This window comes from Eptatretus burgeri, chromosome 17 (genome assembly GCF_056783735.1).
Source record: "Eptatretus burgeri isolate ZD-2024b chromosome 17, Ebu_testis_v1, whole genome shotgun sequence".
NCBI lineage: Eukaryota > Metazoa > Chordata > Myxini > Myxiniformes > Myxinidae > Eptatretus > Eptatretus burgeri.
This window is the reverse complement of record NC_140977.1, coordinates 51,337,917-51,350,264: the sequence shown is the minus strand read 5'-3', so window position 1 is coordinate 51,350,264 and position 12,348 is coordinate 51,337,917. Positions and strand designations below refer to the sequence as shown.

At 44.5% G+C, this 12,348-nt stretch overlaps 1 protein-coding gene across 6 annotated transcripts in view; it reads right to left on the bottom strand.

Annotated features, from left to right (window-relative positions):
• Positions 1–12,348, bottom strand: part of LOC147010087 (guanylyl cyclase C-like) — a 164,561-nt gene that overhangs the window by 113,156 nt on the left and 39,057 nt on the right. For 5 of the 6 annotated variants that reach the window (XM_085861615.1, XM_085861614.1, XM_085861613.1 and 2 more), the window contains 4 exons: positions 2,849–2,967; positions 2,101–2,206; positions 910–1,006; positions 103–226 (listed from right to left, as the gene is read on the bottom strand). In XM_085861615.1, coding sequence (XP_085717741.1) covers positions 103–226; positions 910–1,006; positions 2,101–2,206; positions 2,849–2,967 — 446 coding nt within the window. The remainder of the gene's footprint in view (positions 1–102; positions 227–909; positions 1,007–2,100; positions 2,207–2,848; positions 2,968–12,348) is intronic. The other variant, XM_085861616.1, reaches the window with a different exon arrangement.

Here is a 12,348-nt window from a genome sequence, read left to right as displayed (position 1 = left end):
GGCTAGAGGAGACCATTTTGCAATCTGCCAAATAACTGCAATGGTGGAGAAAAGTGCACGAGTGCGGTTTACAGACACACCAGAGAAAATGCCATGAAGCACCTTGGAAAGTTTTGTTGTTGAACAATAAGCTGTCATTGAAGTGGCAAGAAATTTCGGATTGGAGCAGGGTTTGTGCGTAGACAAGCACGCTGTCATAGTACGCCCATGCAAAGTAATTTGGGATCTGCAAGGAATGGAGGCACAGCACTTATCAATGATGGGAGGGGAGGGGGGGGAGAGAGACAGAGACAGACAATTTAAATACAGTAATACATCAAGGGGCTGCAGGATGGCCTAGGCCCGAGAGGTATACACACTCACCTCAAAGCTGTCCAGCCTGGGTTTGAATCCCAACCTGGCTAGAAATTGTCATCCCAGTGTTTCACAGGCAGGGTCATTCATTGATGTGTGTGCCGTCCCTCGGATGGACGTCAGGCGGGCGTCCCATCCACGTTAAGTGGGCATGAACAAATTCCAAATTCCTGCCCCAACTACTAAGTCGAACGTCAGGCTAGGCCAGCGGTTCGTGAACGACTTGGGCCAAGCTTTCCCCGACCAACCCCACAAATGGGAATAATAGTGGCCATTAAAGAAGAAGAAGAAGAAGAAGCAGCAATGTTTAATGCTTGAAAATGATCCCTGGAGCTTTAGAAGCTGCACTTTCACTCTTGAGAAACGAATCATTCTAGCCCCAGTCGATAAGGGTACGGCCAAACCAAGCAACGTGCTCTTTGGGATGATGGTTTTATTTATTATTTAACACAAGTTCAATTTCTGCTTCAGCAACAATATATTTGATAGTACATCCTTTATATGAACCCCCCCCCCTCCCCCCCAAGGGAAAGCTAAGGTGAGTGGATGACTTACAGTTTTATTGAAAAGGCCTGGTGGAATGGGCAGTTTCACTATCAGTATTTGTTTCCACAGTTTGGTGTCGTTTTCGTCTAATTCTGGGGTCTCAGTGCTGCAATGATACACAAGAAATATAGCATTTTCAACTGCATTATGACCTATTGCTTTCAACCAGATTATTATTATTATTATTATTATTATTATTATTGTTTCTGATATTATCCACAGCAAAATGTGAAATATTTTTCTCTTTTTTTTCATGATAAAAATGAAGAAGGTTAGAGGAGAAGAAGCAAGGTAGGTATTTCACACAGAGAGTCGTTAATATCTAGAATGTTCTTCCAGGGAGAGTGGTCATGGCAGGAAGAGTGTTAAAAAAAACATATATCACACTCGGTGATCTAATGGTTAGAGCATCCGATCGGAGTCTGGGAGGTCGATCGACGGTTCAAACCCCGGCCGAGTCATTCCAAAAACTTAAGAAACAAAAAAAAATGTATGTGCTGCTTACTTGCTTGATGTTCAGCAAATAAAATGATAAGAGGAACCATGGTGAGGAGGAAATCCCTTCTTAGAAAATACCCCGATGAGTGTGGTGAGAAAGGCGGTGCCATTGTTGTGACGTCACTGGTTTCCAGAGTGCCCCGGGAAGTGACGACACTTTCCCCAAGCTCAGTGGCTCTGTTTTTCTCGTCTAACAGTGCTGTGCTGTGTCTCGTGTAATCATCTGTATGTCCTTGGTGTGTGACATGTATGCGCGGCAGCTTCATGAAGAGCTTTAGATCCTGCAAATAAATAAATAAATAAATAAATAAACGATAGTACATTGAATAGGTACCAAGAGGCAATGTGGATAGAGTGGTGTAGGGATGGAGGTCTATATGGTCGGTGGACTGATGGCTGATGAAGGGCAGTGTCTTGTCCATTATGTACCTCCTTGCCATTCCCATCACTATTCCCCTGCCCCTTCTCACTGTCTCCTTCTTTATACTGTCTCTCCCTTACCCCCTCCTCTCCTCTCCACCACCACTACCACCACATGCCACACAGACACAGGCTAGAGAGCAACGCTTAGTTCTAAGAATGCCCAGAGAGGACTTGGCACAACATGCAAAATTGGCCGAACGACCTTTCCCTGGGCTTTATTAAATGTGTAACCCAAAAAGATTTCGGGTTCAGAGCCAGGTAGGAGAGACTGACTTGCACCTGAACAAGTCGATGACGAAGAAGACAAGTTTCTGATGCAATGAATAATTTTCGAACTTCCTGATGATGCTTGCGGCTTGTTTGCTCTTCTCGCACGTAATTATCACTGTTGATGACACACACACACACACACACACACACACACACACACACACACACACACACACACACACACACACAACAATTGCAAGCTCGCACACCAGCTTATCTCTGGTTAAAGGTGTGCCGTACTTACGTCAGACTGACTATTATGGGAATCGTTTTTTTCTTTCTTTCTAGGCAGCCAGACATTATATTGGAGAATGAGGAGTTTTGCTCATTGGTATTTCACCTGTAGCCCCGAAACACACCAATACATGCTGCCAGATACATCATACTAAAATAACATCCCTGCAGTGTCCTGCACAGCAATCTCCTTTGATTGGACAGCCACAGAATTGCCAATCTAAGCATGGATTAAAAAAAACCCCTCAACTGATCATTACATGTCTGGCAAGAGAGACCTACTCCTCGGATAGCCATCATGATGGAAAATTTCCTAGTTTTGGGATGTTTAATCTCTTGACTACATTCAACTTATGGCAACAACTTCCAGGATATTCTGGAAGTCTCCTTTACTTACTTTAAGTGTTAAAAAATGTGTCATTCATCATTGTATTTTTCCCGTATCATCCCTCTATTCGGAGTACGAGGTACTCCATGATGATTAGATGTGATAGATAGTAAACCTCAAAGTTGAAGTTCTCACCATTATAGCCTTGCCTTGAATCAAGTAATTGCACAAGATCGTCACTTGCAATGTTTATTAAATTGATGAGGGTTGCCATCGATTTTCCATCAAAATCCTCCAGCAGGGCCTGGATGTACCTGAAGACGGGGACATCCACCTCATGTCATGAATGGTAAACGAGTGCAACTTTCCCTTTTCACTTCATTTATTACACTGCCCACACGAAGCGAAAAGTGGGGTGAAGAAATTGGTTCACTTCTGTCTGTCTGTCCGTCCAGCTACAAATGTCAGTTTATGATCGAGGAGCAACTTGATTTCAATTGAGTGTTATATTTTGAACACGGATCGGAAAAGGAACCTGGAGTTTCACAGTACTTTGGCTCTGGGTTTGGCCACATTGCACATACGCGGAAAGGAGTGAGATAATATTCTTACTACTGTAAAGTTTCGGCTGGTGTTACACATGAAATCAGAACCTCCTCTTTCAATTTTGGCAACCAAACAAAAACCAAACACAAATCATTCCAAACATGAAACTTGCTGTTTTTAAGGATGTCACAAAAGACACAAACAACAGGCACGAATAACTAACGCATCACATTAAACAAGGTGGTGTAAAAGATAATGCAAAAATGGTGGAAACATTTCCTCTTCTTCTTCTCCTCTTCCCTTTATAAGGGGTGAGGTCCGTTTGCATCACACTTCTGCCCTGCCTTGACCACGATACTCCTCAACCTCTCAGCCAACTCTCTCCACTCTCCAACCACTCCCACAACTGTAATCTCTCCTCACACATTCCTCCCATCTCAACCGCAGTCTGTCATTTCCTCCTACCTTGCTCCCTCAACCCATTCGCTCTCTTTGCCATTCTCTCTTCCCCCATTTGAACCAAGTGTCCAGCCCATCTCAGCCGGCATTTCACCAATCTCCCCATAAAACTCATCTGCACACCAATCTCCTCCCTCAGTTCATCCATCCTCCATCTATCCACCCTCTTCACTCCCACAAAAAGCCTGGTGTTGGCTTAGTGGCTGGGGTGGCTGGCTTAGGATACCAGGGTCCTGAGTTCGAGCCCCGTTGGCTGTTGAATTAACACCAGGTGGGGTTGACTCAGCCTATCATCTTTCTGAGGTTAGTGAAATGAATACCAGTGTACTGATAGAGGGGAACAACATCAGTGGCACAGCTATACTTCCAAGAAACGATAGCTGCGATATGCAGGAACAGAACTCCTGCAATCCTCCTGACCCAGTTGCTCTTGCAAACCTCCAGCCTCTGCTATTGTCTCTCTATGGCAGTGCCACCGTCTCCCTACCGTAAAGCTAGACTGGTGTTACACGTGAGATCAGAACCTTCTCTTTCAATTTTCTTGATATCTCTGTCTGCCATTACTTCCTCCACCCTCCTCCTCTAATTAACACTCGCCTGAATCCTCCTCTACACCTCTGCCTCAGATTCAACATCCCTGGTCATTGTTCCTCCCAGATACTCCAACCTATTTCCCTACCTGATCTCCTTCCCCTCTAATCTGATATTAACTTCCTTTCTCTGCTTCCTGACCCACATCACCTCAGGCTTCTCCACACTCATCTTCAGCCCATGCTTTGCAAATTCCTCCTTGCACTCCCCCAGTATTTCCTGCATCTTCCGCCCACTCTCCTCCACAACAACCAGATCATCCACATAAAGCATCCTCCCCATGCTACCTCCCTCAAGCTCACCTTCCAGAATTAAATTTCTTTTTCGACAACCTTTAAAATCATTATTTCATTTAAATTCAATTAAACACTTGAATACTGTAAAACACAAATCTCCTTATTGCCACTTCCAAAAACCTCCAGTTTTGCAGTCCTTGGACAAGTCAAATAAAGTGGTGTGTAAGATACTGCAACAATGGCGGTAAACTTATGGAATTTTTTTCTCTACGACCTTTAAAATCCCTATCTATCTATAATTCCAGCAATCTCAGCGTGTGTGTGTGTGTGTGTGTGTGTGTGTGTGTGTGTGTGTGTGTGTGTGTGTGTGTGTGTGTGTGTGTGTGTGTGTGTGTGTGTGTCTGTGTGACCGCTGTTTATCGACAACCGCTGGTCCGATCTAATTGAAACTTGCCAGATATATTGCTGGGGACCTGAGGATGTGCCTTTTCAAGGTTTGATATTAATCGGACAAGTGCTTCCCAAGTTATGGCCATTTATTTACCAACCAATGACAGGAACCGTTGATGCGGCCATTTTTTATCAACCAATGACAGGAAGCGTTGCTGCGTAGCCGTGGTCGATGGGGAAGAGAAACTCAGCCGCGTTCGCCATTACGGGTTTTTTCTCTTCTCTTCTCTTCGCGTTTTTCCTTGCGAAAAGGCAAAATACGTTGGCACCAATTGAATAATTGGCCATTAAAAGCCTCCGTATTCTTGCCCTGGACGAGGAGACAAAGAAGAAGCGCCATTTCCTCAGCGATGTTGCTTATGAAGAGGTGCTAACGAGATAAAGATGTGTACAATGTACATGGAGACGATTTTTATTATTATTTATTTATTGAAGAAAAATTGCTCCAAAAATAATTTATCAAAACAAGTGCACAACTTTTTTTGTTTCCAATTGTCAAAACGCTGTGGCCTTTGGAAGTGTTAAGGAATTCAGCTCTACTCGACATGCTTGCCAACGAAATACATCTCAATTTGGTGGTAAAAACGATTCACAACGACGGGTTTCCTTAATCATTGCTCTGCAGTCTGCATTCAACCCCTTCATTTGTCATCTCATTGACCTCATTTCATCTATCTATAATTCCAGCAATCTGTGTGTGTGTGTGTGTGTGTCTGTGTGTGTCTGTGTGTGTGTGTGTCTGTGTGTGTGTTTGTCTGTGTGTGTCTGTGTGTGTGTGTGTGTGTCTGTGTGTGTGTTTGTCTGTGTGTGTCTGTGTGTGTGTGTGTGTGTCTGTGTGTGTGTCTGTGTGTGTGTGTCTGTGTGTGTCTGTGTGTGTGTGTCTGTGTGTGTGTGTGTTTGTCTGTGTGTGTGTGTCTGTGTGTGTGTGTGTGTCTGTGTGTGTGTTTGTCTGTGTGCGTGTGTGCGTGTGTGTGTGTGTGTCTGTGTGTGTGTGTGCCTGTGTGTGTCTGTGTGTGTGTCTGTGTGTGTGTGTCGGTGTGTTTCTGTGTGAGTGTGTGTGTGTCAGTGTGTGTGTGTGTCTGTGGGAGTGTGTGTCTGTGTGTATGTTTGTCTGTGTGTGTCTGTGTGTGTGTGTGGCTGTGTGTGTGTGTGTCTGTGTGTGTCTGTCTGTCTGTGTCTGTGTGTGTGTGTGTCTGTGTGTGTGTTGCTCTGTGTGTGTGTGTGTCTGTGTGTGTGTGTGTGTGTGTGTGTGTGTGTGTGTGTGTGTGTGTGACTGCTGTTTCCTGACAACCACTGGTCCGACCTAATTGAAACTTGCCAGATATATTTCTGGGGACCTGAGTATGTGCCTTTTCAAGATTTGATATTAATCGGACAAGTGATTCCCAAGTTATGGCCATTTATTTACCAAGCAATGGCAGGAAACGTGCTGTGTAGGCGTGGCTGCGTAGGCCGGTGCACGGCCGGCCGACGATGACGTCACGTGCCGTGCTAGTTACGATGGGGATCGATCGGTGCCTTAGTTACCGTGGGGTAGGAGTGCCAATGGTAAATGGCAGCGAATGTCATGGTAAGCAAAGACAGGGAGGTAAACTTGATTTTAATTAACTCTGTGTGTAAGTATCACAGCAGTTGTTACTTCAATTCAAGCGATAATTTGTGGAATGATGTGAACATTCCGTACGGGCACGCACTACTTTTGGATAGTGATGACTTACTGTATTCTAATAATTTCTTGATTTCTTATCCGCATTTATAGATAAACACAATGCCCCAATCCAGTCGTCGTATATGAGAGCGAAGGAATGGCCTGTGTATTTGTTTGAAAGTTTTTTTTTTTTTGCATGTACGGCCACACACGTATGGGCACGCGAGAGCGAAAGAACGGCCTGTGTGGTTGTTGTTTCTGGCACGCGGTTTGAAAGTTTTTATTTATTTATTTTTTGTATGTACGGCCACGCACGTATGTGCACGCACGTACGGCCATGCACATAAGGACACGCACGTACGGCCACGCGAGAGCGAAGGAACATCCTGTGTGGTTGTTTCTGGCAAGTGGTTTTAAAGTGTATATATATATATATATATATATATATATATATATATATATATATATATATGTATATATATATGTATACATATATATATATATATATATACATATATATATATATATTCTTTTTATTTATTTTTTGCACGTACAGCCACGCACGTACGGGCACGTGAAAACGAAGGAACGGCTTGTGTGGTTGTTTCTGGCAAGTGGTTTTAAAGTATATATATATATATATATATATATATATATATATATATATATATATATATATATATATATATATATATATATATATATATATATATATATATATATATATATATATATATATATATATATATATGCACGTAAAGCCACGCACGTACGGGCAAGTGAAAGCGAAGGAACGGCTTGTGTGGTTGTTGTTTCTGGCACGCGGTTTGAGTTTTTTTGCGGGGGGGGGGGGGTTGCACGTACGCCCACGCATCTACGGGCATGCACTAGTCTATCTATAATTCCAGCAATGTGTGTGTGTGTGTGTGTGTGTGTGTGTGTGTGTGTGTGTGTGTGTGTGTGTGTGTGTGTGTGTGTGTGTGTGTGTGTGTGTGTGTGTGTGTGTGTCTGTGACCGCTGTTTCTCGACAACCGCTGGTCCGATCTAATTGAAAATTGCCAGATATATTGCTGGGGACTTGAGGATGTGCCTTTTCAAGGTTTGATATTAATCGGACAAGTGCTTCCGAAGTTATGGCCATTTATTTACCAAACCAATGACAAGACACGATGTTGCGTGGGCGTGGCCGATGGGGAAGGGAAGCTCAGCTGCGTTCCAAATTACGGGTTACAACGTACGGGCTTCCGGATAATGATGACTTCGTGTATTCAAATCGTTTCTCGATTTCTTATGCGCATTTATGGATAAACACAATGCCCCAAGTTATGATCGTTTTCATATTAGACAGTGCATAAATTTCGGTAACATCAGGGTGCTGGTATGCTCCGAACCAGGAAGTAAATTTTTTTTTCTCTCTCTTCTCTTCTCTTTTTGTTTTTCCTTGCCACGACATTGCGAAAAGGTAAAATACTGTTACGGCTGTGGAAATTCGCATTACACCATAAAGGGCCCTCAGGTGAGATATCTTCATAGGTACATGTGTAGTTCGCCCAAACCCGTTGTATAGAGGGAATTTATGTGATCCATCCGGGCTGCGACGCTTTGAGTCAGTCGTTTTTCTTTTTCTATCTTTTATTTCAAACACACAACATTTCAACAACCACGCCATCCCCATCACAGCACCAACCACACTGCAACCACGCCACCTCCACCATCTACGCTACTACATCTTCGCCACTACATCCGCTTCCGAATGGCAAACAAAGGCGCCAAGGAGGGAACTGCGAGGATGCACAGATTTCCCCACCTGTTCCTTCCGTTTGACTTCCCCGCGCTTTGGAGTGGAGGAGGGGCGATGCAGGTCAAGGTCAGGAGGTCATGTAAAGGAGGGGCCTCTTTTTGGGGGAATAATTCTCTGGCCCAGAGCCAAAAACTGACTCCCCCGGCCCCCGCATGGGGCGGGGTGGAGGGAAAGCGTGAGGGAACGCCCTTTTCGGGAACCCTCTAGAAGGAAGGTGGAATCGAAAACGGGGCGGGGCGAAGGGCGGAGCCCCGCGCTATAAAAGACGGACACGGGCGAGCGCGCTGTCAGCTCTTCCTCTTCAGCCGCTTCCTCTTCAGCCTCTTCCTCTGGAACCTCTTCCTCTGGCACGCTTCCTCTTCCGCTTCTTCCTCTTCGTCTTGGCTGGTGGTCTGGTTGGTCTTCGGTTGGTTTTTGTGGAGAGTTGGTCTTCGGGAAGAGGTCCTGCGCCCATGCCTTGGTGAGCGGCCCTGTCACGAAGGCACGGACGGGAGACGCGGCAGCGCCCGTTGCGAGGTGGACCTGCGCGTCCGGACGGGGAGTGCCGGAGAGGGTTCGCTGGCCGCGAGAGAGGTCGGGGCCAGGCGCGACCACGCTGACGGTCGCGAGAGAGGGACTCACCAGCCATAAAAGGGAAGTCGCGACTTCTTTCTTTCTTTTCCTTCCTTTGCTTTTTGTATAAATGACTGTGGCAGGCGCCTGTCCAACTAGTAGAACTGTTTAAGTGTTGTCGTGTGTACGCGTATTCGGTTGTAGCTCTGCATCGTTTCTTTTGTTTTAATTGCTTTATGTGCATTTTGATTCTGTCTGGCTGTATATACGTGCTTTCCGTGTGCCGGGAAATAAAATGCTTGCTTGTTGAACTGTGCCCGTTTCGCTTCGTCTTTTCTTCATTTACCCTCCATTTTGCTTCACGTTAGGGGTTCGTAGTGGGTGCAACATCCCGGTAATTAATCTGAACCGTCCAGGTCGACGATAACACCGCTCGGTTATCCCGATAGTACAGAACGGGCCGCCCAAACGGCTCGTGTCCGGAGTCGACCTGCGGCGTGGTACGATCGCCCGGTTTACCATTCGTGTGGGTACTTAGGTAGGTCGAGTTTGGCGAACAACCCTATCCTACGCGGGTGGCCGATTGGCACGATTGCGGTGAGGTCGAAAGGCCCACCCGTGACTAACTCCCGACGTTGGTCCGAGAGGGTCACGACAGAATTGTCCGTCCGGTGGGCGACGTGCCGCGATTTGAGTTACGCGGCCGTTCGCACGCCGGCGGGCACGAATTCGCAACAATACGTTGATGCTAATTGAATAATTGGGTATTAAAACTAAATTGCGAATAATCGTAACTGCGATTATGCGAACTTCCGGGCCACGCACGTATGGCCACGCGAGAGCGAAGAAACGGCCTGTGTGGTTGTTGTTTGTTGCTCGCGGTTTGAATATCTATTTATGAATTTTTTTTTAATTTTTTTACGGGCACGTACTAGTTTTATTAGAAATTGAATTATATAGCTGAACACAGTGTGGGGTACGGTGTTCTCTGAACTCTCGATTTGCGTCTTGTTTTACTATTCTTTACATTGATCTAAGGTGCGTTGTGGAGCTTCTCCATAAATCACGCGCAAGACAAGGATAGCTGTAGACGTTGGTGTAATTTCAAATGAATTACCAAGGACATTACTGGACATTGAACAAATGTTGATAGTTCCTGTACTTGGGATTATATCTTAGGTTTCTAGAATCTTGATCAGACCCGTGTTCAGATGGGAGTACGAAACAAGCCAGCCCAATGTAATCAAACTTCAACCATGGCCAAGTTCCAAATTGCATCGATTAATAGTCAAATTCAGGGCATTGTCAAAGAGGAAGAATAAACATTTTATCATCAAGTTTTACTCTATGATGGATGTAAATGGCAGAAGGAAAGCGAATTTGAGCATGGGTGAAGGAGGATGCATTGACATATTTATGATGACAAAATTTAACATATGTTTGAATCCTTCCATGAATGGTGTAGGGAGGAAGGTTTTACATTTAGGAAGCAGTGGGAATCATTTCGGGGACAAAGGGAGTGTTTCCAGAATGATGGCCGTATATTAAATAGAAAGAGGGCAGCAAGGTTTGCAGTGGGAATTGAGGAAGGAATTCAGGCTTTTTTAGGTCAGCGGAGGGTGGGGAAGCTATAAAGGAAGGAACGGATGAAGGGGGGTTGTGTGGTTGATGCGTGTTTTTAACCAAGCCCATGCCCCCTCTCCGAAAGAAAAGAAAAAAATTACAACAAAAAAAAAAACAAAGAAAAAAATACAATTTTTTTTTCTTTCATTAATGAAAAACATTTTTTTTCCCCCATTTTCTTTCTTGGATCTTGGGTTGGTGTGGTGTTCGTGCAGGCATGATGGGCTGAATGGCCTCCACCTGTGTTGGATTTCCTTGTTGTTTCCCTGAAGCAACATATGTCTCATAGTATGTCTCCTATGCATTCACCTCTTTTGCCTCTTCTTTCCTCACAACTTATATTCCCTTTTCATCATCATCAACAATTCTCCTATGCTCTCTTTCTTCCTTATCCTTGTTTTCATTTTCTTGATCTACCTGGACGTTGTTTTGGACATGAGTGCACACTCCAACACACCTTTGATTTCTTGGCCAGTGGAATCAGGGCAGCACCTTGGAATGTGGCCAAGGTACCAGCACTCAGTGGCCTACTCTTTTCGAAAGATACCCTGGGATCTTTACCCGAAGTGAGTGCGAGTGTGCGGGACAGCCGGTTTAATGCCCCTCCCTCTGACAGAACGGTGTGACAGTTCGCAGTCAGATCCTATTCTGTCAGGAATGAACTCCAGACAGATAGCTTGGAGTCAAGTATGCTACTTCTGAGCGAACCTACCACACTTGTAGAATTAAGCAACAACAACAACAACAACAAAACCACTAATAACTATAAAGAGCACTCATAGATTACAGACCCTCACCAGGACTTGTTTTGCGTGGCAAATAAATGGAGGATTCACCAAATGAAAGGTCATTGATTGCAAATGAAAGGTCTAAATCAGTGGTTCTTAAACTTTTGACCACCATGCCTCCTCTAGTAGTTGGTCCTTGCCTCAATTCCCCCGCTCCCCCCCCCCCTCACATCTTCAACCAAATGATTAAAAATCCCTCCTGAATTAAAAGGAAAAACTGAAAAAAATGCATGTTTTTAGTTTTTTTATTGAATAAAGAATTCTGAATAAGCAACACTCATTTTCACAGCATATTTAATGAGAAACTTGACATTGCTTCTTAGCTACCAGATATGTTGAATGCGTGGTCGAATGCCAGAGAGAGCACAACCCCTTCAACGTTCAGCTTGTTTCTGTACTTGGTCTCGACAGCAACGAGCGTGGAAAATGCAGCTTCACAAAGATACGTTGATCCAAACATTGTTAAAATCCGAAGAGCTTGATGTGAGATCAAAGGCTAAGGTACAGGTACAGGAAGGTACATGACCCAGAACGTCTCCAGATCCAGTTTTTTGAAGTCTTCTTCAGCCGAGGAGTTGAACTTGAACTCAAGAAACTCCTCTTGGATTTCGTCTGAAATATCAGCAACTTCACATTGAAATGGGTTCCAAATGAATTTCCAGGCTTCGCGCTTCTCATCTATATCCGGAAAGTATCTGATGAATTCTGCTTTCAAAATCAGTCACACGAGTAATTATTTGTTTCTTTAACTCAGAATCGAGGTAACTGTGAATGAGAGCAGAATCCAAGTTAGCAAAACTGGCTGCATTTCCATCCTGAATTCGACATTTCCAGAGGTCGAGTTTGGCCATGAAGGCTCGAATGACGTCATGGTGCATGATGATGTTGTTGTTTTTCCCTTGGAGTTTGAGGTTGAAGGCATTCAGCACTTCAAATATGTCCACCAGGTAAGCTAGAGATAGTAAAAATCCTTCAGACTGGAACTTGTCATTGAGATCTGC